The sequence below is a fragment of the Triticum dicoccoides genome, chromosome 1A (genome assembly GCF_002162155.2).
Source record: "Triticum dicoccoides isolate Atlit2015 ecotype Zavitan chromosome 1A, WEW_v2.0, whole genome shotgun sequence".
Lineage (NCBI taxonomy): Eukaryota > Viridiplantae > Streptophyta > Magnoliopsida > Poales > Poaceae > Triticum > Triticum dicoccoides.
In genome coordinates this window covers 9,942,402-9,967,573 of record NC_041380.1, presented here as the reverse complement: position 1 = coordinate 9,967,573, position 25,172 = coordinate 9,942,402, and the positions used below count along the sequence as shown (strand labels likewise).

At 47.0% G+C, this 25,172-nt stretch overlaps 2 protein-coding genes across 2 annotated transcripts; one reads left to right on the top strand and one right to left on the bottom strand.

Moving 5' to 3' along the window:
• Positions 1–3,289: 3,289 nt before the first annotated feature.
• On the bottom strand, positions 3,290–5,088 carry LOC119358353 (putative 12-oxophytodienoate reductase 5). Its single transcript, XM_037624938.1, has 3 exons — positions 4,952–5,088; positions 4,397–4,842; positions 3,290–4,018 (listed from the first exon to the last, which is right to left on the bottom strand). The coding sequence occupies exons 1-3, from the start codon at positions 5,008–5,010 to the stop codon at positions 3,435–3,437; spliced, it is 1,089 nt and encodes a 362-aa protein (XP_037480835.1). The 5' UTR covers positions 5,011–5,088; the 3' UTR covers positions 3,290–3,434.
• A 2,684-nt stretch (positions 5,089–7,772) lies between these two features.
• Positions 7,773–9,148, top strand: LOC119287162 (putative 12-oxophytodienoate reductase 4). The gene is made up of 2 exons (XM_037567002.1): positions 7,773–8,363; positions 8,527–9,148. The coding sequence occupies exons 1-2, from the start codon at positions 7,814–7,816 to the stop codon at positions 9,114–9,116; spliced, it is 1,140 nt and encodes a 379-aa protein (XP_037422899.1). The 5' UTR covers positions 7,773–7,813; the 3' UTR covers positions 9,117–9,148.
• The last annotated feature ends 16,024 nt before the right edge of the window (positions 9,149–25,172 follow it).

Genomic DNA, 25,172 nt, shown 5'->3' with positions numbered 1-25,172 from the left:
AGATCACCCCCAAGGCGCAAAAATGAGGATCGGTATTGGCAAAGTGAGCATTTTAATGCAACATATTCATATCCTTATTTTGGGCCACCAGTGCCAATGCCGTGGATGCATACCTATGCTCATGTAGATCCATATCCATCATGGAACAGGTATGATACAAGGGCACACTCTCCATCTTATTTTAGACCATCTAACCAATATTATGCATCTCCGAGAAGATCAACATTTGAACAATCATATGTTAAAGACCGTTTCAATCATAAGGAATCGGTCTGGAGCTCAAAGAAGAAGAAAGAGGTGGTCAAACAAGTGTACCGTGTTAAAAGAGATGGTCGTAAGAGTGCAACTTCAGATTTGATCTCAAATGAAAAAGAGCCAATTAACGTGTTGACATTGGCTACTAAAGGCAATGAGACGAAGCAACCAATTATCAAGAGTCAAAGTGCCAAATCTGAAGAAAAGAAGTTGACACTGCACAAGGTAAAACAAGAATTTCCATTGCTTCAAACAAAATCAGAGTGGGGTGCCCACTCGGCTTATCGTATTGGCGAAAGAAGGAATTACAAAAACTTAGTGCACAAGAGCTGAAAAAGAAGAACATGGCATGGGTTCCCAAGAGGAGCAGTCAAAATAAAAATGATGTTCAACCTTCTATTGCAACAAGTGTTATAAAAGTGAAGAGAGAGAAGGATGGAAACCAGAAACAATTAAGCCGAAGGTTTGCATCACCCCATCAAAATCTTCGGTTAGCACATCATCCATGTTTTTCAACCATACCATTGATGCATTTGCCATGGAATTCATCATCAGGTATGATAAATTACCCTCCCTGGATTTATTTTGATCCATGGAAGCGACATAATTTTTTGCATCATGAGAGGGTATTACCTAATTCCTATACAATTTATTAGCTACATTTTTTCTTGCTAATCCAAAGGGCCGAAATATTTGATTGCTATTTCATTTGTTTATTTCGGCTATACATGATTTGGTGAATGAATTCTACATGGACCTCATGGTAATGGCCGATACTTATCTATCGCCCTAAGAATATGACAAAGCATGGCTGGTGTACCATTCTAACATCGTCCTTAGTTTGGTTGGGGAGCAAGACAAGGTACATGTTCATGGAAATCTATACATATACTTATATTATGCTTTCATGGAGATGAAACATTATGACCGGTGCCATTCAAAATATGTTGCATAGACCGATTCATAGAAATTGAGTGGGTTTATGCTTTGATTTAATATATATGATTCGGCCTACGAATATGAGAGGCCAAATCATTGTTGTTTTATTATCGACCATCGGATTTATGACATGCATAATATTGATATTAGCCTTGTCTTTTTAGTACTATGGAGATTATGTTTTGATGGTTGAATTCATAACAATGGCCAAGGTGTTGGTGTTGTTTATATATATATATATCCTTATGGTACTATTTTGTGAAGCCTCATGCCACTTAAAATATATTTTTTGCACAATAATCAAAGCCGAATATGCAATGTTATTCGGTTTGGATCTTTTGGGTGCCATAGGTGCCACGCACATTGAGGCTTTGGGTGATTCGTTATGAGTAGTGCAACAAATATCCAAGGGTCATCAATGTTTTGACGAATCACTAATAGTTTACCTTGAGGTATCTCTAGATATAAATTTACCTTGGGTTGCTTTAATATTTCTCATATATCTAGACATGAAAATTGAAGAGCAAATGAGTTGGCGCAACAAGCATTCGGCTACCATGTAGATCATGGTGTATTGCACATCTATCAATAGCCGATGCTTGATCTACCGACATAGATAAGGCCGAACCAAAGCCCATTGCTTCGGCCACTAATGAAATTTGTATGCAAGTGAAAGAAAGGATTAGAGGGAGTTCATTCTTGATTATCTGCAAAATCCTAGCAAAAGGGTGAATGATTTGGTTCGGATGATGGTTTTGATCTATGGAACCATATCACCGGATTGTTATAGAAGTTGAGAAGTTTTTCACCCAAGTTTGCATCAAGAGGTTCAAACAAGCAATGGCCGATATAGAATTATCGCCCTAAGCATGAACATGGCCGATATATATTTATCGCCCTAAGCACATATAAATGGCCGATGGAGTGTTGACATCGTCCTTATAGCCAACACGGTACAAATTATTTTTCGGCACGCTAGCTTTGCCGAAAATCAGGGAGGCATGTGTTGACGCTCAAAAGTGGCACATTTATAAAGAGTGGCTTGACGCTATGTCAAGATTAATTCAAACTTACTATTGAAAGTCGCCGTGGTATAGCTCTATTCGAGAAGATCAAGATGGATTTGAAGATGATCTAAAATGGAGCTCGGATGCAAAAGTTATGACAAGTTCGAAGATGCGCATATTGACATCAGATTATAAAATGGCCATAAACTCGATCGAGATGGACTCTGATGGAAAATGTTTCAACATGAAAGTTGTGCGCCTCGTCGAATCGGTTGATTTTGATATAAAAATCATCTTAATCCAAGGTCGTATGCAACCTGTGGAGGCAAAATAAGGTCAGAAACAGAAGCTGCAGAGTCATTTCGGACCGACCGAGTTGATTGACTCGGTGAGACCGAGTTGATCCGGAAAATTATAGAAAGTTACAGAAAGTTGGCAACGCTCACTCGGTGGGACCGAAACAAGCTAATCGGTGAGACCGAGTTGATCTGGGAAATTACGGAAATTTACAGAGAGTTGGCCACGTTCACTTGGTGGGACCGAAGCAAACCAATCGGTGAGACCGAGTTGATCCGGAAAATTGCCAAAGATTCCTGTCCGGGTTAGGTTAGGTTTTTGACGTTTTGGATGGACTTTTTAGTCCTTTTCTTGTACGGGAAGTCCAGCCGCCTCATAAATAGATGAGAGGTGACGGCTGATTGAACAAACACACAATCGAACATATCAATCTATCATCTTTTATCTTTACCTTTATCTCCCTCCCTTGTTCTTCTTCTTCCTCGTTCTTCGTTCGTTCTTCTTGTTGCAGGGCGACGAACCTCGAGGCCCTAGGGGCGATCAGGTCGACTTAGGGCAGCCCATAGCCACCGCGCGCCCTGACGGGGTCCCTCCCGGGGGTGTGGGGTTTCGGGTCCTCAAAAGCACCCGCCGGATTGCCTGCGTACCGCGCTTCCGGTCGGGCCTCCTTCGACGTGAGCTACGGTGCATCACCCCGGCGTCGAGGGTACACGGTGACGTGTTCGTGTGCGAACAATTATTAAATGAAAATCATAGTTGAAACAGTGTATGGGAGACTTGACAGAGAGTAATGTTTCCATAGAAACTTGAGCGACTTCAGCAATCATCATACGAAGTTTATTGCTTCATGAAACAAAACACTTACACATACATCTAATTAGTGTCCTGCAGCACACTTATTTTGTTGTCGGAGCAAGAAGCTGACTCAATTGATGATTATTCAAGGAAGGGGTAGTCGGTGTAGCCGACGACAGGGTCTGAGGTGTAGAAGGTCGTTCTGTCATACTTGTTCAGTTCTGCGCCGACCTCAAACCGCTTTGGCAGGTCCGGGTTCGCCAGGAATAGCCTCCCAAAGGCCACTAGGTCAGTGTATCCCTCGGTGACCACCTTGCCCCCTTCCTCACGGTCATATCCACCATTGGCGATGAAGGTCCCTTTGAATGCTTCTCTGTAAGGTAGCAACCGCTTCGGCACCACTCTCCGTCCGTCCACAATGGCCATCCTCGGCTCAATCATGTGGATGTAGAGGATGTCATGGTCGTTGAGTTTGGTGGACATATAAAGTGCAAGGGAGTGGGGGTCAGAGTCATGGCAATCCATGTAGTCAGTGAATGGGGAGAGGCGGATGCCCACACGGCGGCCGCCGACCTCCTTGACGACAGCATCGACCACCTCGAGAGCGAAACGACACCGGTTTTCAAGGGTGCCACCATACTCATCTGCGCGGTCGTTGGCGCTATCCTTGAGGAACTGCTCGATGATGTACCCGTTTGCACCGTGTATCTCCACGCCGTCGAAACCTGCCACACCACACCATTCATGTAGGGGAGATCAGAGCACCATTCATGATACACGACCACTTTAGATATGACGGCGGTATCCAAGATACAAAATTTGGACATTCTAGTATATATGTATTTACATGTTAGCGGATGACTTGTAAAATGGTTATTTGTTCTGAAATTACTACCTCCGTTTTACAACATAAGAGCGTTTTTTATCTAGTGTCAAAAACGCTTTTATATTATAGAGAGGGAGTATTTTCGTTGGATGAACTAACGGTACTATTTCTGCAAAAAAGGTAAATTTATGTTTGTTGGTTGTCCAGGGAAGCAATGTTTGACCGAGCATTTCTGAGCAGAAAGCTGGCGTGTTAACGTCCTAATGTAGGTACGTACCCGCGTCGATGGCGTTCCTTGCGGCCTTCCTGAAGTCGTCGACGATGGCAGGTATCTCCTCAACCGTCAGCCTCCTCGGCGGCGAGAACTCCTCCCGATGCCCATCGAAGCTGATCTGCGGGCCCACCCCCTTCTCCGTGCTCGACAGCGGAGCGGCGCCGCCGGGCTGCAGCTCAAAGGTGGACACACGTCCGACGTGCCAGATCTGGCAGAAGAAGAGCGCGCCCTTGGCGTGCACTGCGGCCACGATGGGCTTCCACGCCTCGATGTGCTCCGTCGTCCAGATCCCCGGGGTATCGGTGTAGCCCTGCGCCGTGTCGGAGACCCCTGTGGCCTCGGCGATGAGCAGCCCGCCGGCGGTGGCGCGCTGGGAGTAGTACACGGCGGCGTGCGGCTGTGGCACGTTGCCGTAGGAGCGCTGCCTCGTCAACGGCGCCAACACCACCCTGCAGCATCAGCATGGTCGCCGGCCGGCCGTCGGTTCAGCCATGCATGATCCATGAGTGATCGAACATGTACAACATGTGGCTAACGGTTTCATTGGATAGTACGTACCTGTGGGCGAGGTCGAACTGGCCCATCTTGTACGGCGTCAGGAGAGGGATGGGCTCCATTGCTGATAGCTGAAGCTTTTCTTGATCAATTAATGGCAGAGGAGGAAGAAGAAGACTGCTGAGTGGTGTGGTAGTGAGTGGTGAGTAGTGGAGTTGACAGGACATTCATTTATAGATCATTGGTACGCAAATCATATATTATCATGTGATATGGTTATAGTAAACTAAGGTGATCCCGGCTGCTAATTGAGCCGACATACATCATGGGTGAGCTAAGCATGGAAGAAAAAGGCATCTTATTTTAGTTTTAGTCGTGCTATCACAGCTCATAAGCACGCATCAAGTTCTGTGTCTTTTGACTCCGCCAGAGACAGCGACCAATTATATGTACTCCTCCATCACTTTCTTCGCTCCCTATCTTTTGGGACGATGATGTGTATTGTTGCAAATAAAATCAAGCTTAACCTTTTATGATCATTATATTCCTAAGGAAAATCCCCGGTCCATTTTCTTGTAGGCGAGAAAGGAAAATGAAAGGAACCATCCACAAGACTATATCCTCGCCCCTCTCGCTCTCCTCACTATCTACTTTTCCAGCGCTGGTCATCCACAAAACTAAGGTGGACCGCACCTCCATTGTTTTCTGCAAGGTTTTAGATTTCCATTTTGCATTGTACATGGCATGTGAAAGGAATAAGTCTCTCCTAGTCCCCGTCAATGGTGCTCACCATTGTACCGAAAGTCCTTCATTTAGGGGTGTGCGGTGAAAACGGCGACGAGAGAAGAAACGAAGTGTATATCCATGGTCAATGAAGCTTTCGTCAGTCGTCATTCCCGAGCATGGGCTGCACAACATTCATTCATTCTATGGTGCCATGTTGATCGTGGTGTCACTTGTTCGACTTTTGGAATCTTGATTGACATGTGGTATGCAATAAGCCACCTGAAAATTGTAAGTTGAAGTCACGCATTAGACCATGAAATGAATGTCGAGCAAGGCTTTCTTTCAAAACAAGAATTATATATACGCCGAAATGTTACTTGGAGAGTCGAACTTGGATCGACAGGCTGCACGACCACATGACTAACCACTGAGCTCCGAGGAAGCCTCTCATTGCACGAGAGCACGATGCTTGTGCTTCGGATCAGAGAGAGCAGTGTCTTCCATGAGAAAAAAAAAGATTCAGCAGCTTCATTTGATCCATTCCATGTTGCACTTGCACCAAAGTCCACTTGGCCCCTCCTCCTAAAAAAATCCACTTGGCCCCTGCTGTACTCAACACAATTGAATGCAGTCCTCAAAAGTCAAATTGCTTCCATTTGTTTATTCCCTCTTCGAAAACACTAAAAAAAGTTTCTACCTTTGTGATGTAGACCACAAAATGGTTGCGTGATGATCCCACGGTTGCGCGGCGATCGGCTAAATTTTGGGCCGGTCGACCGGTGCCCAGTGGTCGCCAAAATGAAAGGAATTATCCACAAGACTACATCCTTGCCCGTCTCGCCCTCCTAACTACCAACTTTCTCAGCGTTGGTAAGACGGTGTGGTCGCCCGCAACTCCCTTGGTGTTGTTTTTGCAGGGTCTTTGATTTTCTATTTGCATTGGCATGTCAAGGAATAAGTCCCTCCTAGTCCCTGATCAACAGTGCTCACCGTGGACCAAGGTCGATGAAGCTTTGGTCGGCCATACCCGAGCATGGGCTGCACAACATTCATTCTGTGGTGCAAATGCTGATAAAGGTGTCACTTGTTCGTCTTTTGGAGTCTTGATTGGCAGGCGGCATGCAATAAGCCAAGTAACAATTGTAAATCGAAAACATGTATTAGACCATGAAATAACTGCCGAACGAGGCTTTCTTTCAAAACGGGAGTTATATGTATGTCTGAATTTTGAGTTGAAGAGTTTAACTCGGGTCGACAGGCTACACAACCATGTGACTAACCACCGAGCTCCGAGCAAGGCTCTTATTGCACGAGAGCACGAGGCTTGTGCTTGGGTTAGAGAGAGCACAAGCCTCGTGTATACACCCATGAGAAACAAAAAGATTCAGCAGCTTCCTTTGATGCATTCCATGTTGCACCAAAGTCCACTTGGCCCCTTATTCTTTGAAAAAAAGTACACTTGGCCCCTGCTGTACTCAACACAACTGAATGCTGTCCACCAGACGCCTCAAAATTCCTCTTGCTCCATTTGTTTATTCTCTCTTTTTAACACAATATAAACGCAAGCGCTCATATACACGCGCATACAGTCACTCCTATGAACGCACACACGCACACCCTATCCTTATGAGCATCTCTGAAAGACTGAGCCGGCATATTATCTTAAAATTTACAAAATCACTGTAGGCACCTCGTCGTCGACGGAAACGTCTCCTCCCACTGAATATGCATCGTCGGAAATTTGGAAATAATCCAAAAATAAATGCGAGCATCGGGATTTGAATCCTGATGGGCTGAGAATACCATAGTCCCTCTAACCATCCAACCACAACTTGGTTAGATTGTACTTAATTTGAACTAAAACCAGGACGAGTAATTTGAAATAGAAGGAGTACCTTGTGGGGGCAGGGGGCTGCTGCTTGGGCCGAGGCAATACATCACGGCTTGCGTCAGTCACTCACTCACTCACTCAGTCAGTGCCTACCGATTCTACTGGCCAAGGGGCCAAGCTAAGCACAAAAGACATTTGTTCATGGTTGCAATCATCAGTGCATGCATCATAGCACGATGAAGATGAATAATAATCTGGTGATCTATATATACACTGCCTTCACATTGATCAGCAACGGAATCATCTCTGATCTCAGCTGCATACGTTGTCACTAGCTCAGTAGCTCACTGGTCACCCGCTCACCGGTCATGGCTGGAGAAGGAGAGACGGCGGCCGCGGCGACGATCCCTCTGCTGACGCCGTATAGGACGGGCGGCGGCGAGCTGGACCTGGCCCACAGGGTGGTGCTGGCGCCGCTGACGAGGCAGCGGTCCCCGGGGAACCTCCCACAGCCGCACGCCGCCGTCTACTACGCGCAGCGCGCGACGGCCGGCGGGATGCTCATCACGGAGGCCACAGGCGTGTCCGCCGCGGCGCAGGGCCACCGGCCCACCCCGGGCGTCTGGACGGACGAGCAGGTGGACGCGTGGCGGCCCGTCGTCGACGCCGTGCACGCCAAGGGCGCGGTCATCTTCTGCCAGCTCTGGCACGTCGGGCGCGTCGTGGGCAAGCTCCGGCCGGACGGGACGCCCGCGGGGACGCCACGGCCGGTGTCCAGCACCGGCAGGCCGATCGCCACTCCGCGGATGAACGACGGCGTCGAGGAGGAGTTCGCGACGCCCAGACGGCTGGATGTGGCGGAGATCGCCGGCGTCGTCGACGACTTCAGGAGGGCAGCAAGGAACGCCGTCGACGCCGGTACGTACGTACGAGCTCCGGTATCTGCTCGGCATTAACACTTCAAACACTCTGCTCTGTTTCGTGCCCTGCTCGTCGTGCCCAGCTTTAACTGCTCTGTTTTGTTCGTCGTGCTTTGCTCTAACTTCTCTACGTGTCTATGTCCATGGCGATTGGATTCTAGGGTTCGACGGCGTGGAGATCCATGGCGCGCACGGGTACCTCGTGGAGCAGTTCCTCAAGGACAGTGCCAACGACCGCGACGACGAGTATGGCGGCAGCCTAGAGAACAGGTGTCGTTTCGCGCTTGAGGTGGTCACCGCCGTGGCTGATGAGATCGGGGGCCGCCGCGGGGGCGTCCGCCTCTCGCCCTTTGCCGACTACATGGACTGCCACGACTCCGACCCGCACGCCCTTGCGCTCCACATGGCCACCAAGCTCAAAGGCATCCCCGGCGGCATCCTCTACCTCCACATGGTGGAGCCAAGGATGGCACGCGCCGATGGTCGGCGGGTGGTGCCGAAGAGGCTGCGGCCGTACCGGGAGGCGTTTGGCGGGACATTCATCGCTGCCGGCGGATACGACCGGGAGGAGGGGAATAAGGTGGTCGGAGAGGGGTACGCCGACCTAGTGGCATTTGGGCGGCTTTTCCTAGCCAACCCGGACCTTCCGAAGAGGTTTGAGTTCGACGCGAAGCTCAACGGGTACAACAGGGCCACCTTCTACACCTCCGACCCTGTTGTTGGCTACACCGACTATCCATTTTTGGGCTGACCGACTCATCGTTCACTGGTGGAGCTGAATATGTGTTTGACATTCCAGAAATAGTTTCAAGAACATTTTGAATATCTATGTGATTAGGTCTCTCAATGCGTCTACTTCACTAATATCAAATGTTCTATGGGTTTGTCGAAAACAAAATATTATATTGCTATTTGCTAGTGGTTCCCATAGAACATTTTGTAGAACTGCACTCCCCTAGAACAAAATACAATAGAACAAAATATAGCATTCCCACTTGCAGGCCTCCCCTTCTCACTCTCTGTCTCTCATACACACACCGCGGCGGGAATGCTATTTTAGGACAGTAGAACTGCACCTAATCTCCGCCCTCTCATGAATTGAACTGCACCTAATCGCCGTTTGATTTCGTCCGATGGACATTCCTGATCATTTGATCTTCGTTTGATGCAGCATTTGGCACTAAATGTGCCACACATGCGCGGACAACGACCGTTCTGGGCCGCTACATGTCACGTGTCGTAGATGAGACCGGTGTAGTCGATGCCGAAGTCGAAGTAGAGGCGTGCGAAGGTTGACAGGTGACGGTGGGTGATGCAAACAGATTTTAGATCGAAAAACTAAAAAGAAAACACCAAACAAACGTTCGGCGCGAGAGAAAAATCCAGATCAATCAATCGGGAAAAAGACTCTCTAAGGTAGCCGATCAACATGATCGGCGAACAAACCCTCGGTACGGGTTGCGTGTCGCCCAGTGGAGATCATGGAGATCGACCTCCACGGGGGTGACGCGATGCGGAAGCGGGAATGACTAGGGTTTAGGATCGAGATAAGATTGATACCATGTAAGAGGATTAGAGAGGGATTGGTGATGTACTGCTTGAGCCTCGTAGGCGTATACATGACCTTCTTGGAGTATAAGACAAGGTAGAAATCCTACGCTATCCTATTTCCTAACAATCACGATACTCATGGAGGTTATGCTACATGCAGTTTCTGGGATTAGGGAATGTAGTATCTGAAGCTACTCCATTTTTGTCACAACTATAGAAATAGTACTCCATTTACACATGTCTGATTTACCGAATCAGTCGAGCCAACTGTGTCAAGAATTAAATAACTTTTTGCAGGAATTAAATAACTATTTTCATACAATGAACATGCATTCCTGCATAATAATTTTGTGACCGCATGATTTAAGCCACTCCTCACCCTTAATTATTGTACTAGTTTATATGAAGCTAGCAATAGCAGTCCTACATGGTTTGTTTTTGGATGAAACACGATACACACACATACATCTAATAATCAATGGGCGGTAAAATTAAATGTTCGTCCATTGGTAATGAAGGTTCCCTTGAACGCCTCTCTGTATGGCAGTACCGCAGTAGCCGCTTCGGCACCACCCGCTGGCCGTCGACGATGGCCATCCTCGGCTCGACCATGTGGAGATAGAGGATGTTGTAGTCGTTGAGCTTGGCGGACATGTGGAGCGCGAGGGCATGCTGGTCGGAGTCGTGGCAGTCCATGTAGTCGGTGAAAGGGGAGAGCTTGGATTCTACGTCGGGGCGAGCAGTCCGATAATGATGGAGTTGTGAGGCAATGAGCATGAGGATGATTCACAACTCTTTCTGAAAAAGGTTGTGTGTACAAGTGTAATATGCATGTCTACACGAAGTGGAGAGCACAACAACCTGATGTGTGTAGATACATGTTGAACGGTGCATCATTAGTTGGATTTAGATTGAAGAAGAAAAAGAAGACGTGGAAATGCAATATGGTCCCATCTTTGAAAAACACTCCCTCCGTAAAAAAAGATAAGAGTGTTTAGTAGTGATCTAAACGGTTTTATATTTCTTTACAGTGGGAGTATGACATAGCGGATGTGTCATCTTGTTGATCGATAATTAACTAATTATATGTAAGATATATGATGTGATGTAATGACAGGCCTCTAGGTTGAAGGTTGAGATGTATTGAGGAACTTATGTATTAGTACTATTCTGTATTGAAACTATCATTTGTGTTTGCTATTTGTTATTATGTCTGCATAGTGATATATAATAGTTTATGAACGTATTGTGATTGCAATACTTGTGGTTAGCATTCTCTCCTGCACGGAGAACAGGAACCATCGTCAAGGCGATGTCTTTTATGCAGAAAAAATGGCTGAGGGCAACCGACTCTCACCAATTGCCATAGGGAAATGTTCCCTTTTAGAGGCACATCCGTAGACTAGAGACACTTAGCATGATGAATGGCAGAGGGCAGAACCAGACGCTCATATTCTTGTTTCATGGAGAAGCACCCCGATGCTTCAAGATCCTAAAATACAACGTCATAGTTGTTAAAGATTGCCGGGGAAAACTCTTTATGAAGCTACTCTTTTTTGTGAGACATGCGAAGCGAAGGTCCTAAGTGACCGATTCAATGTTGCTGAGGTTGTGCTTGAAGGTGGTGATGATTTGGTTCTCACGTAAAGCCTCATTAACGCGGATTTTGGGTTGTGAAGCAAGGACAAAGATGTCAAGAAATTTTTCATACAGAGGCGAATTACCCAGCCATTTGGCGAACCAGAACAACGTATACCGCCAATTACCCACTACAAACTTAGCACCTTAATTGAAGATCTCTTTGACTTTCACAACATTCCTCGGAGATGAGCTGCAAAAAAGGATGAATTGGGAAACTATTTGGCTTTAACGGTCCACTCCCACAACCCTATGGGGTGTTGTCAGAGCCTCCAACACTAGGAAATTTGTGAAATGAACCCACACAAAAAAGCCCTTTGCATCTCCTTCCCCAACGGCTAGGGGATGGGGAGCAACCCTAAGCTGCTGCCGACACCTTCCATCCCCCTCCCCCGACCCTTCCACCTCTCGCCGCAGCCGGAGGATGCCCACTAGCGAAGGTCAGGCCGGCCCCGAGGAAGGAAATGGCAGGGCACTTGTTCCTCGACGGCGAATTGCTTCCCTCCACCTCATGATCTGCCACAACTGTTGCTCTCCAGTCCTCTGACGCTCCCTTCGGACGTGGTGCAGCTCAGCCTCCACTGCTTGCCATGTCGGGCAGGACCACGTGCTACTACATGATTGCTCAAGCGCCGAAGTCGGCCTTGCCAGGGCCGTGCTGAGGCGTAAGCGGCTCTCTCAGCGGCGGCTACTCGTGAGGGTTGGGGTCGGTCACTCCCTTTCCCGCTGGTGGCCGCACCCGATCAGATTGACAAACGTGTCCCTCATGTATTTGATTTGGAAGGATATCTTTTACAAATCTTACTGTGGTGACACCAACTGACCAGTGGAGCTATATATTCTGGTGAACACCAAAGTCCTTGTGAGGGTTCTTCTCTCCATACCTGGTGGCCACTTTCGTCGCTCATACTGGTGAGGTTGCTGGATGCCGCTGGAAGGCTCCACTGTGGGTTTTCACAGCTCTCGTTCTGGCCAGTTTGCTTTCGATGGTGAGATACAATCTATGGACAGTGGCTTGATGCAGAGCGTATAGTTGTGACGCGGCAATGGTGGGATTCTTAGCCCAATGCATGTAGCTGCTGGGATCGCGAAAAAAATGGTGGATACAACAAATGATTGACTCCGATTGGTGGTGCTTCACGAGTATCAGATCTCAAGCTCCGGGTGAAAGCCCTAGGTCTATGCCAAGTTGGTTATACCTAACAATGATGATGTTTTTGCATCGTTAACTTGTTGAAGGCATTGATTGGATATGCTCGGACTTGTTCTTCACGGTGGAAACCAAGAATCCGACTTTTGGTGGTTCATTCCGGTCACGGCGACGCTTGAGCATTGTTCCATTTCTAAAAGCGTTGTTGTTGAATAACCACGTTTGTCCTTGTAGTGTCAAAGAGATGGTTGGTGCAGATATAGTAGTAGTAGTAGTTGTTGTTGTTGTTGTTGTTGTTGTTGTTTGTCGTTCTCTGTTTAGTTTTGAGCCCTTCAGAATTTTTGTTCTTTTTCCTAGTTAAGAAATAGCTTTGAGTCGTATACAACTTTGCTATTCGTTCATGTATTTATTTGGGTGTGCGTTGATGTTGGCTGTTTGCATTCTAACGATGGAGATGTATGTTCACTGTGTTTGTACTTGCTTGATGTTTCCTTTCAAGTCAATAAAATTTACCCTATGTCCAATTATTATTTTCCTGAAATCAGTAGAAAGTAATACCAGGCTTCAACGACATTTTGACTTTTTGAATCCTAGAGCTAGTCAACACATACGGCTAGTTAAAGCTGCGGCAAGAACGTGCGTTGGTTTCGATTCACAGGAAAGGTAACATGCGGTACCCACTCTCCAATATTGGCCTGCATCCATCTGGCCGCACGCAATTGTCAGCGTACGCCATGGCGCTACCGGATCACCAATGCCTCCTCCTCCTCGTCGCCGCCATGCTGGTGTTCTCTGCGGCCGGCAGCTCCAAGGACATCACCGGGGGATACTTTGAGTACGACTGCCCCGTGAACACAGGGCCGTCCATCATCGGAGGCACCGTGTTCGATGATGACCTGAGGTCGCTCATGGCGGCCCTCCCGTCCGCGGCCGCGCCAACGGGCATCCCCTCCCTCCGGGCTGGCCGTGGTCGTGCGTTCGCCATGGCCCGAGGACTATGCTTCGGGGACTCGGCGCCGCCGGAGTCTTGCCACGACTGTCCGTCCCAGTCCGCGGGGATAGTCCTCGACGCCTGCGACGGCAACCGGGGCGCCGCCATGTGCACCGACGGGTGCTTCCTGGCCTACACCGACGGCAACGCCACAGCCTCAGAGGCCAACGAGTCTTCTACGGAGCGTCCTCTTCGTCCAATGACGTCTCCTGCGACGCGGAGGAGGTCGTCCCCCTGGCCTGGTCCCTGGTAACTCGATTACATGATGAATCTTATCCAACTCCTCACCGACCAACGAGTCTACGAAAAAATTACTCATTCTCGATGGGGAGCATCATGAAATTGGCGATGAAGATAGGTTGGTGATGACGAAGATCGAAGATCCCTTCTCCGGAGCCCAAAACGGACTCCAGATCTGCCCTCCCGAGGAAAAACAGGGCTTGGCGGCGGCTCCGTCTCGTGGATCGCGATAATTCTTTCTCCCTGATTTTTTCTTCTGAAAATATATGATTTTATAGTATCGGGGGGTCATCAGCGGGGTCACCAGGTGGGTACAACCCACCTAGGCACGCCATGAGAGGGGGCGCGCCCTGGTGGGTTGTGCCCACCCAGGGGCCTCTCTCCGGCGGGTCTTGGCTCCAGACATTCTTATTATTGATATAAAAAATTCTCAAAAAGTTCCGTTTCATTTCGAAAACTTTTATTTCTGCACAAAACAACATCATGATAGTTCTGCTGAAAACAACGTCAGTCCGGAGTTAGTTTTATTTAAATCATGCAAATTAAAGTCCAAAACAAAAAGAAAAGCGTGAGAAAAAATAGATACGTTGGAAACGTATCAGTCAAGAACTACTTCAAGTGACAAAAGGTTAGCAGAACGAAGAGGTGGGAAAAAAATTCCCCAATTCGGAGAATAGGAGAACCAATCGTGCCCCCGGCTCAAGGTTGTTGGAAATATGCCCTAGAGGCAATAATAAAAGGATTATTATTATATTTCTTTGTTCATGATAGTTGTCTTTTATTCATGCTATAACTGTATTATCCAGAAATCATAATACACGTGTGAATACATAGACCTCAATATGTCCCTAGTGAGCCTCTAGTTGACTGGCTCGTTGTGATCAATAGATAGTCATGGTTTCCTGGCTATGGACATTGGATGTCGTTGATAACGGGATCACATCATTAGGAGAATGATGTGATGGACAAGACCCAATCCTAAGCATAGCACAAAGGTCGGTTAGTTCGTTTGCTAGAGCTTTTCCAATGTCAAGTATCTCTTCCTTAGACCATGAGATCGTGTAACTCCCGGATACCGTAGGAGTGCTTTGGGTGTACCAAACGTCACAACGTAACTGGGTGACTATAAAGGTGCATTACAGGTATCTCCGAAAGTGTCTGTTGGGTTGACACGGATCGAGACTGGGATTTGTCACTCCGTGTTACGGAGAGGTATCACTGGGCCCACTCGGTAGTGCATCATCATAATGAGCTCAAGGTGGCCAAGTGTCTGGTCATGGGATCATGCATTACGGTACAAGTAAAGTGACTTGCCGGTAACGACACTGAACGAGGTATTGGGATACCGACGATCGAGTCTCAGGCAAGTAACATACCGTCTGACAAAGGGAATAGTATACGGGGTTGCTTGAACCCTTGACATCGTGGTTCATCCGATGACAACATCGAGGAGCATGTGGGAGCCAACATGGGTATCCAGATCCCGCTGTTGGTTATTGACCTGAGAGCATCTCGGTCATGTCTGCATGTCTCCCGAACCCGTAGGGTCTACACACTTAAGGTTCGGTGACGCTAGGGTTATTAGGAAGACTTGTATGTGATTACCGAATGTTGTTCGGAGTCCCGGATGAGATCCCGGACGTCACGAGGAGTTTCGGAATGGTCCGGAGGTAAAGATTTATATATGGAAAGTTGTTAAACGGACTCCGGAAAGTTTCGGGGGCATACCGGTATTGTACCGAGGCCACCGGAAGGGTTCCGGGGGTCCACCGGGAGGGGCCACCCCTCCCGGGGGGGCCACATGAGCTGTGTGGGAGAGGGAGCCAGCCCCTGGTGGGCTGGGCGCGCCTCCCCACCTAGGCCCATGCGGCTAAGGCATGGGGGGGGGGAACCCTAAAGGGGGCGCCCCCCTAGCTTGGGGGGCAAGCCTCCCCTCTTTCCCCTCTCCCTTTGGCCGCCGCCCCCTTCTAGGGTTTCCCCTAGAGGGCCGGCCCCCCTTGCCCCTTCCCCTATAAATAGAGGGGTGAGGGGAGGGCAGCCACACCACAAGCCAAGGCGCAGCCCCTCCCCTCCCCAACACCTCTCCTCCTCCGTACGCGCTTGGCGAAGCCCTGTCGGAGTACTGCTGCACCAACAACACCACGCCGTCGTGCTGCCGTTGGAGCTGTCTTCCTCAACCTCTCCTTCTTCCTTGCTGGATCAAGACGGAGGAGACGTCGCCCGTACCATACGTGTGTTGAACGCGGAGGTGCTGTTCGTTCAGCACTTGGTCATCGGTCATCCGAATCACGGCGAGTACGACTCCCTCATCACCATCCCCTTGAAAGCTTCCGCACTCGATCTACAAGTGGTATGTAGATGCAAACTCTCTCCCTTGACTCATTGCTAAGATGAACTCATAGATGGATCTTGGTGAAACCGTAGGAAAAATTTTAATTTTCTGCAACATTCCCCAACAGTGGCATCATGAGCTAGGTCTATGCGTAGTTCTCTTTGCACGAGTAGAACACAATTTTGTTGTGGGCGTGGATCTTTTCAACTTGCTTGCCGCTACTAGTCTTATCTTGCTTCAGCGGTATTGTGGGATGAAGCAGCCCGGACCAACCTTACACGTACGCTTACGTGAGACCGGTTCCACCGACTGACATGCACTAGTTGCATAAGGTGGCTAGCGGGTGTCTGTCTCTCCCACTTTAGTTGGAGCGGATTCGATGAAAAGGGTCCTTATGAAGGGTAAATAGAAGTTGACAAGATCACGTTGTGATTATTCGTAGGTAAGAAAACGTTCTTGCTAGAACCCAATTGCAGCCACGTAAAAGATGCAACAACAATTAGAGGACATCTAACTTGTTTTTGCAGCAATTGTCATGTGATGTGATATGGCCAGAAGTTGTGATGAATGATGAATGATATATTGTGATGTATGAGATCATGTTCTTGTAATAGGAATCACGACTTGCATGTCGATGAGTATGACAACCGGCAGGAGCCATAGGAGTTGTCTTTATTTTGTATGACCTGCGTGTCATTGAAGAACGCCATGTAAACTACTTTACTTTATTTGCTAAACGCATTAGTCATAGAAGTAGAAGTAGTCGTTGGCGTGACAACTTCATGAAGACACGATGATGGAGATCATGATGATGGAGATCATGGTGTCATGCCGGTGACAAGATGATCATGGAGCCCCGAAGATGAAGATCAAAGGAGCTATATGATATTGGCCATATCATGTCACTACTTTATATAATTGCATGTGATGTTTATTATGTTTATGCATCTTGTTTACTTAGATCGACGGTAGTAAATAAGATGATCCCTTATAACAATTTCAAGAAAGTGTTCCCCCTAACTGTGCACCGTTGCTAAAGTTCGTTGTTTCGAAGCACCACGTGATGATCGGGTGTGATAGATCCTTACGTTCACATACAACGGGTGTAAGACAGTTTTACACATGCAAAACACTTAGGGTTAACTTGACGAGCCTAGCATGTACAGACATGGCCTCGGAACACGGAGACCGAAAGGTCGAACACGAGTCGTATGGAAGATACGATCAACATGAGAATGTTCACCGACGATGACTAGTCCGTCTCACGTGATGATCGGACACGGCCTGGTCGACTCGGATCGTGTAACACTTAGATGACTAGAGGGATGTCAAATCTGAGTGGGAGTTCATTCAATAATTTGATTAGATGAACTTAATTATCATGAACTTAGTCTAAAACCTTTTGCATAATATGTCTTGTAGATCAAATGGCCAACGCTCATGTCAACATGAACTTCAACGTGTTCCTAGAGAAAACCAAGCTGAAAGATGATGTCAGCAACTATACGGACTGGGTCCGGAACTTGAGGATCATCCTCATAGCTGCCAGGAAACAATATGTCCTAGAAGGACCGCTAGGTGACGCTCCCGTCCCAGAGAACCAAGACATTATGAATGCTTGGCAGTCTCGTGCTGATGATTACTCCCTCGTTCAGTGCGGCATGCTTTACAGCTTAGAACCGGGGCTCCAAAAGTGTTTTGAGCATCACGGAGCATATAAGATGTTCGAAGAGCTGAAACTAGTTTTCCAAGCTCACGCCCGGGTCGAGAGATATGACATCTCTGACAAGTTCTATAGTTGTAAGATGGAGGAAAATAGTTCTGTCAGTGAGCACATACTCAAGATGTCTGGGTTGCACAACCGTATGACCCAGCTGAATATTAACCTCCCTGATGAGGCGGTCATTGACAGAATTCTCCAGTCGCTCCCACCAAGCTACAAGAGCTTTGTGATGAACTACAATATGCAGGGGATGGTAAAGACCATTCCTGAAGTATTTTCCATGCTGAAGTCAGCAGAGGTTGAAATCAAGAAAGAACATCAAGTGTTGATGGTCAATAAGACCACTAAGTTCAAGAAGGGCAAGGGTAAGAAGAACTTTAAGAAGGATGGCAAGGAGGTTGCCGCGCCCGGTAAGCCAGTTGCCGGGAAGAAGTCAAAGAATGGACCCAAGCCTGAGACTGAGTGCTTTTATTGCAAGGGGAAGGGTCACTGGAAGCGGAACTGCCCCCAAATACTTAGCGGATAAGAAGGCCGGCAACACTAAAGGTATATTTGATATACATGTAATTGATGTGTACCTTACCAGTACTCGTAGTAACTCCTGGGTATTTGATACCGGTGCCGTTGCTCATATTTGTAACTCACAGCAGGGGCTGCGGAATAAGCGGAGACTGGCGAAGGACGAGGTGACGATGCGCGTCGGGAATGGTTCCAGAGTCGATGTGATCGCCGTCGGCACGCTACCTCTACATTTACCCACGGGATTAGTTTTTGAATCTTAATAATTGTTATTTAGTGCCAAGTTTGAGCATGAACATTGTATCTGGATCTCGTTTAATACGAGATGGCTACTCATTTAAGTCTGAGAATAATGGTTGTTCGATTTATATGAGAGATATGTTTTATGGTCATGCTCCGATGGTCAATGGTTTATTCTTAATGAATCTGGAGCGTAATACTACACATATTCATAGCGTGAATACCAAAAGATGTAAAGTTGATAACGATAGTCCCACATACTTGTGGCACTGCCGCCTTGGTCACATTGGTGTCAAGCGCATGAAGAAGCTCCATGCTGATGGACTTTTAGAGTCTCTCGATTATGAATCATTTGACACATGCGAACCATGCCTCATGGGCAAGATGACCAAGACTCCATTCTCCGAAACAATGGAGCGAGCAACCAACTTGTTGGAAATCATACATACCGATGTGTGCGGTCCAATGAGTGTTGAGGATCGCGGAGGATATCGTTATGTTCTCACTCTCACTGATGACTTGAGTAGATATGGGTATGTCTACTTAATGAAACACAAGTCTGAGACCTTTGAAAAGTTCAAGGAATTTCAGAATGAGGTAGAGAATCAACGTGACCGAAAGATAAAATTCCTACGATTAGATCGTGGAGGAGAATACTTAAGTCACGAATTTGGTACACACTTAAGGAAATGTGGAATCGTTTCACAACTCACGCCGCCTGGAACACCTCAGCGTAACGGTGTGTCCGAACGTCGTAATCGCACTCTATTAGATATGGTGCGGTCTATGATGTCTCTTACCGATTTACCACTATCATTTTGGGGATACACTCTAGAGACAGCTACATTCACTTTAAATAGGGCACCGTCTAAATCCGTTGAGGCGACACCGTATGAATTATGGTTTGGGAAGAAACTTAAGCTGTCGTTTCTAAAAGCTTGGGGATGCGATGCTTATGTCAAGAAACTTCAACCTGAAAAGCTCGAACCCAAGTCGGAAAAATGCGTCTTCATAGGATACCCTAAGGAAACCATTGGGTATACCTTCTACTTAAGATCCGAGGGCAAGATCTTTGTTGCCAAGAACGGATCCTTTCTGGAAAAGGAGTTTCTCTCGAAAGGAGTAAGTGGGAGGAAAGTAGAACTCGATGAAGTACTAGCTCTTGAACCGGAAAATAGTGCAGCCCAGGAAAATGTTCCTGTGATGCCTACACCAACTGAAGAGGAAAATAATGATGATCAAGGTACTTCGGATCAAGTTGCTACTGAACTTCGTAGGTCCACAAGGACACGTTCCGCACCAGAGTGGTACGGCAACCCTGTCCTGGAAATCATGTTGTTAGACAACGGTGAACCTTCGAACTATGAAGAAGCTATGGCAGATCCAGATTCCAACAAATGGCTAGAAGCCATGAAATCCGAGATAGAATCCATGTATGAAAACAAAGTATGGACTTTGACTGACTTGCCCGATGATCGACGAGCGATAGAAAACAAATGGATCTTTAAGAAGAAGACGGACGCGGATGGTAATGTTACCATCTATAAAGCTCGACTTGTCGCTAAGGGTTATCGGCAAGTTCAAGGGATTGACTACGATGAGACTTTCTCTCCCGTAGCAAAGCTTAAGTCCGTCCGAATCATGTTAGCAATTGCCGCATACTATGATTATGAGATATGGCAGATGGACATCAAAACGGCATTCCTTAACGGTTATCTTAAGGAAGAACTGTAGATGATGCAGCCGGAAGGTTTTGTCGATCCTAAGAACGCTAACAAAGTATGCAAGCTCCAGCGATCCATTTATGGGCTGGTGCAAGCATCTCGGAGTTGGAACATTCGCTTTGATGAGATGATCAAAGCGTTTGGGTTTATGCAGATTTATGGAGAAGCCTGCGTTTACAAGAAAGTGAGTGGGAGCTCTGTAGCATTTCTCATATTATATGTAGATGACATACTTTTGATGGGAAATGATATAGAATTCTTGGACAGCATTAAGGCCTACTTGAATAAGTGTTTTTCAATGAAGGACCTTGGAGAAGCTGCTTATATATTAGGCATCAAGATCTATAGAAATAGATCGAGACGCCTCATAGGTCTTTCACAAAGCACATACCTTGATAAAATTTTGAAGAAGTTCAAAATGGATCAGTCCAAGAAGAGGTTCTTGCCTGTATTGCAAGGTGTGAGATTGAGCTCGGCTCAATGCCCGACCACGGCAAAAGATATAGAAGAGATGAGTGTCATCCCCTATGCTTCAGCCATAGGATCTATCATGTATGTCATGCTGTGTACCAGACCTGATGTAAACCTTGCCGTAAGTTTGGTAGGAAGGTACCAAAATAATCCCGGCAAGGAACACTGGACAGCGGTCAAGAATATCCTGAAGTACCTGAAAAGGACAAAGGACATGTTTCTCGTTTATGGAGGTGACGAAGAGCTCGTCGTAAAGGGTTACGCCGACGCTAACTTCGACACAGATCTGGATGACTCTAAGTCACAAACCGGATACGTGTATATGTTGAATGGTGGAGCAGTAAGCTGGTGCAGCTGCAAGCAGAGCGTGGTGGCGGGATCTACATGTGAAGCGGAGTACATGGCAGCCTCGGAGGCAGCGCATGAAGCTGTTTGGGTGAAGGAGTTCATCACCGACCTAGGAGTCATACCCAATGCGTCGGGGCCGATCAAACTCTTCTGTGACAACACTGGAGCTATTGCCCTTGCCAAGGAGCCCAGGTTTCACAAGAAGACTAGGCACATCAAGCGTCGTTTCAACTCCATCCGTGAAAATGTTCAAGATGGAGACATAGAAATTTGCAAAGTACATACGGATCTGAATGTCGCAGATCCGTTGACTAAACCTCTCTCGCGAGCAAAACATGATCAGCACCAGAACTCTATGGGTGTTCGATTCATCACAATGTAACTAGATTATTGACTCTAGTGCAAGTGGGAGACTGTTGGAAATATGCCCTAGAGGCAATAATAAAAGGATTATTATTATATTTCTTTGTTCATGATAGTTGTCTTTTATTCATGCTATAATTGTATTATCCGGAAATCATAATACACGTGTGAATACATAGACCTCAATATGTCCCTAGTGAGCCTCTAGTTGACTGGCTCGTTGTGATCAATAAATAGTCATGGTTTCCTGGCTATGGACATTGGATGTCGTTGATAACGGGATCACATCATTAGGAGAATGATGTGATGGACAAGACCCAATCCTAAGCATAACACAAAGGTCGGTTAGTTCGTTTGCTAGAGCTTTTCCAATGTCAAGTATCTCTTCCTTAGACCATGAGATCGTGTAACTCCCGGATACCGTAGGAGTGCTTTGGGTGTACCAAACGTCACAACGTAACTGGGCGACTATAAAGGTGCATTACAGGTATCTCCGAAAGTGTCTGTTGGGTTGACACGGATCGAGACTGGAATTTGTCACTCCGTGTTACGGAGAGGTATCACTGGGCCCACTCGGTAGTGCATCATCATAATGAGCTCAAGGTGGCCAAGTGTCTGGTCACGGGATCATGCATTACGGTACGAGTAAAGTGACTTGCCGGTAACGAGACTGAACGAGGTATTGGGATACCGACGATCGAGTCTCGAGCAAGTAACATACCGTCTGACAAAGGGAATAGTATACGGGGTTGCTTGAACCCTTGACATCGTGGTTCATCCGATGACAACATCGAGGAGCATGTGGGAGCCAACATGGGTATCCAGATCCCGCTGTTGGTTACTGACCTGAGAGCATCTCGGTCATGTCTGCATGTCTCCCGAACCCGTAGGGTCTACACACTTAAGGTTCGGTGACGCTAGGGTTATTAGGAAGACTTGTATGTGATTACCGAATGTTGTTCGGAGTCCCGGATGAGATCCCGGACGTCACGAGGAGTTCCGGAATGGTCCGGAGGTAAAGATTTATATATGGAAAGTTGTTAAACGGACTCCGGAAAGTTTCGGGGGCATACCGGTATTGTACCGGGGCCACCGGAAGGGTTCCGGGGGTCCACCGGGAGGGGCCACCCCTCCCGGGGGGGCCACATGGGCTGTGTGGGAGAGGGAGCCAGCCCCTGGTGGGCTGGGCGCGCCTTCCCACCTAGACCCATGCGGCTAAGGCATGGGAGGGGGAAACCCTAAAGGGGGCGCCCCCCTAGCTTGGGGGGCAAGCCTCCCCTCTTTCCCCTCTCCCTTTGGCCGCCGCCCCCTTCTAGGGTTTCCCCTAGAGGGCCGGCCCCCCTTGCCCCTTCCCCTATAAATAGAGGGGTGAGGGGAGGGCAGCTACACCACAAGCCAAGGCGCAGCCCCTCCCCTCCCCAACACCTCCCCTCCTCCGTACGCGCTTGGCGAAGCCCTGTCGGAGTACTGCTGCACCAACAACACCATGCCGTCGTGCTGCCGTTGGAGCTGTCTTCCTCAACCTCTCCTTCTTCCTTGCTGGATCAAGACGGAGGAGACGTCGCTCGTACCGTACGTGTGTTGAACGCGAAGGTGTTGTCCGTTCAGCACTTGGTCATCGGTGATCCGAATCACGGCGAGTACGACTCCCTCATCACCATCCCCTTGAAAGCTTCCGCACTCGATCTACAAGTGGTATGTAGATGCAAACTCTCTCCCTTGACTCGTTGCTAAGATGAACTCATAGATGGATCTTGGTGAAACCGTAGGAAAAATTTTAATTTTCTGCAACGTTCCCCAACAAAGGTGTCTAGCGACATCGTCGCAAATCTGCCGCAGATGCTACCCAGTACCAATCCTGGTGATTACCTGCCCGACGATGTACATTTTGATACAATGAAGGTGGACGAATTCAAATACCAGTACGGGTAGCAGCTCGTCAAAGATGGAAGTCCTCCTCTAACAACGATGATGTGAAGATTCCATCGATGATACATGAAAACCTGCAGCGAGTCTGGGAAGGATGCTTTGTCGATGAGAATTAAAGAGGACCACGACTTCATTGGACAAGAATTGTTAGCTGTTGATTTTGACGAGTTTTTCCAGTTCTACAATCTAAAGGCCCTCGACAAATCACTCATGGCTTGCTACTGTCTATAAGTAGTACTTTTCTGTAATTAAGTCTCTCTCTCTCTCTCTATATATATATATATAGCTCAGCTCTTTCATTGCATGTATATATAATTATCCTCACTATATTATGCAGATTGAAGATCGTCGAATGCAGAAAAACACAAATCTATGACATTGGGTTCATTAACCCAAATATCATACATGAATGGACGGTTAAAAGGAATGTCTCAAAAACGGAGGACAACTTGCTCAAATCATTGCTCAATAATCAAAGCAAAGATAAAATATTCTTTCCTTACAACTTCAAGTGAGTGTTATTGTCTTGTGCACATTCGGTTTCCCATATTACTCAAGGTTATAGTAATGTAACTGATGAGTTATGCATGCGTGCGCAACTATCACTTTATTCTGCTAAAGGTTAAGCTTGAGCAGGGACTAGTAACCGTATTAGACTCGAGACGAAAAGATCCCCAGGAGTATGCGAAGATGACTGAGATGCTTCAGAAGTAAGTTCAATCGATCATTATCGCACCATATCGGCAACTTTGTTCGTTTCCTGATATCAAGTAATTATTTTATTTGTCTGGCAGGGTTTGAAAAGAGTTCACTGCAATTTCTCCGGGACTGCTGACCGAGATGAAATTTAAACATCCGAAAGTAAGTACTACTACCTAGTTCCGCACATCTCCCATTGATTCTAGCTAGTTTCATCAATACCATTTAGCATGCTTTCTTATCAGTTTGATTGACCTATATTTCTCGTAAAGTACTTGTGGCAGGAAGCCGGGACTGATTTCTGTGGATACTACGTTTGCGAGTTCATCTACAACGAGACGACTAAGAATAAGCTGGGCTACTCTGAAAAACAATATGAAGTGCGTAAGCAAAATTATTCATAATTTCATTTTATTACCATCATTTGTGTTGAGTTTCATTCATACACATGTATTGACCCTCTTCTTCGATTTAGATCTAGCAGATGCGGGATGATCTCCTACCACAAGATCGCATAAAAGCAATTCAAGAGGAAATCGCGGGATTCTTTATTGACCACGTCATCAATAAAGCCAGAGAATACCATGTGGATCTTGACTTCAGATGTTAGGGATGGTAAGAGATCTTATATTGTATATATGTAGCTAGTAGCGTCGGATAGATATACGAAAACTTGTTGTTCGATCAATCTCTCGGAGAAGGAGGAGGTCGATCACTTCTCTCTGTATATATTCATGATGATCTTGTGTACTTAATAGCTAGCGTGTCGCGAGTTCTCTCTATACATATAGTACGTAGCGTTGACCAAGCACGGAGATAAGAGAGGTCACTTCTCTCTATTAGCTAGCTAACACAATATATGAAAGCCCTAAATTAACCCTCCAAAACC

What these genes read in the sequence shown, in the direction of transcription:
- LOC119358353 (XM_037624938.1), bottom strand. Translation starts at nt 5,010, where the DNA reads ATGGAGCCCATCCCTCTCCTGACGCCGTACAAGATGGGCCAGTTCGAC. An exon ending in CAGTTCGACCTCGCCCACAG is followed by an intron (nt 4,843 to 4,951) that starts GTACGTACTATC and finishes CTGATGCTGCAG; the next exon opens with GGTGGTGTTGGCGCCGTTGA. An exon ending in AAGGAACGCCATCGACGCGG is followed by an intron (nt 4,019 to 4,396) that starts GTACGTACCTAC and finishes GTGGTGTGGCAG; the next exon opens with GTTTCGACGGCGTGGAGATA.
- LOC119287162 (XM_037567002.1), top strand. Translation starts at nt 7,814, where the DNA reads ATGGCTGGAGAAGGAGAGACGGCGGCCGCGGCGACGATCCCTCTGCTG. An exon ending in AAGGAACGCCGTCGACGCCG is followed by an intron (nt 8,364 to 8,526) that starts GTACGTACGTAC and finishes ATTGGATTCTAG; the next exon opens with GGTTCGACGGCGTGGAGATC.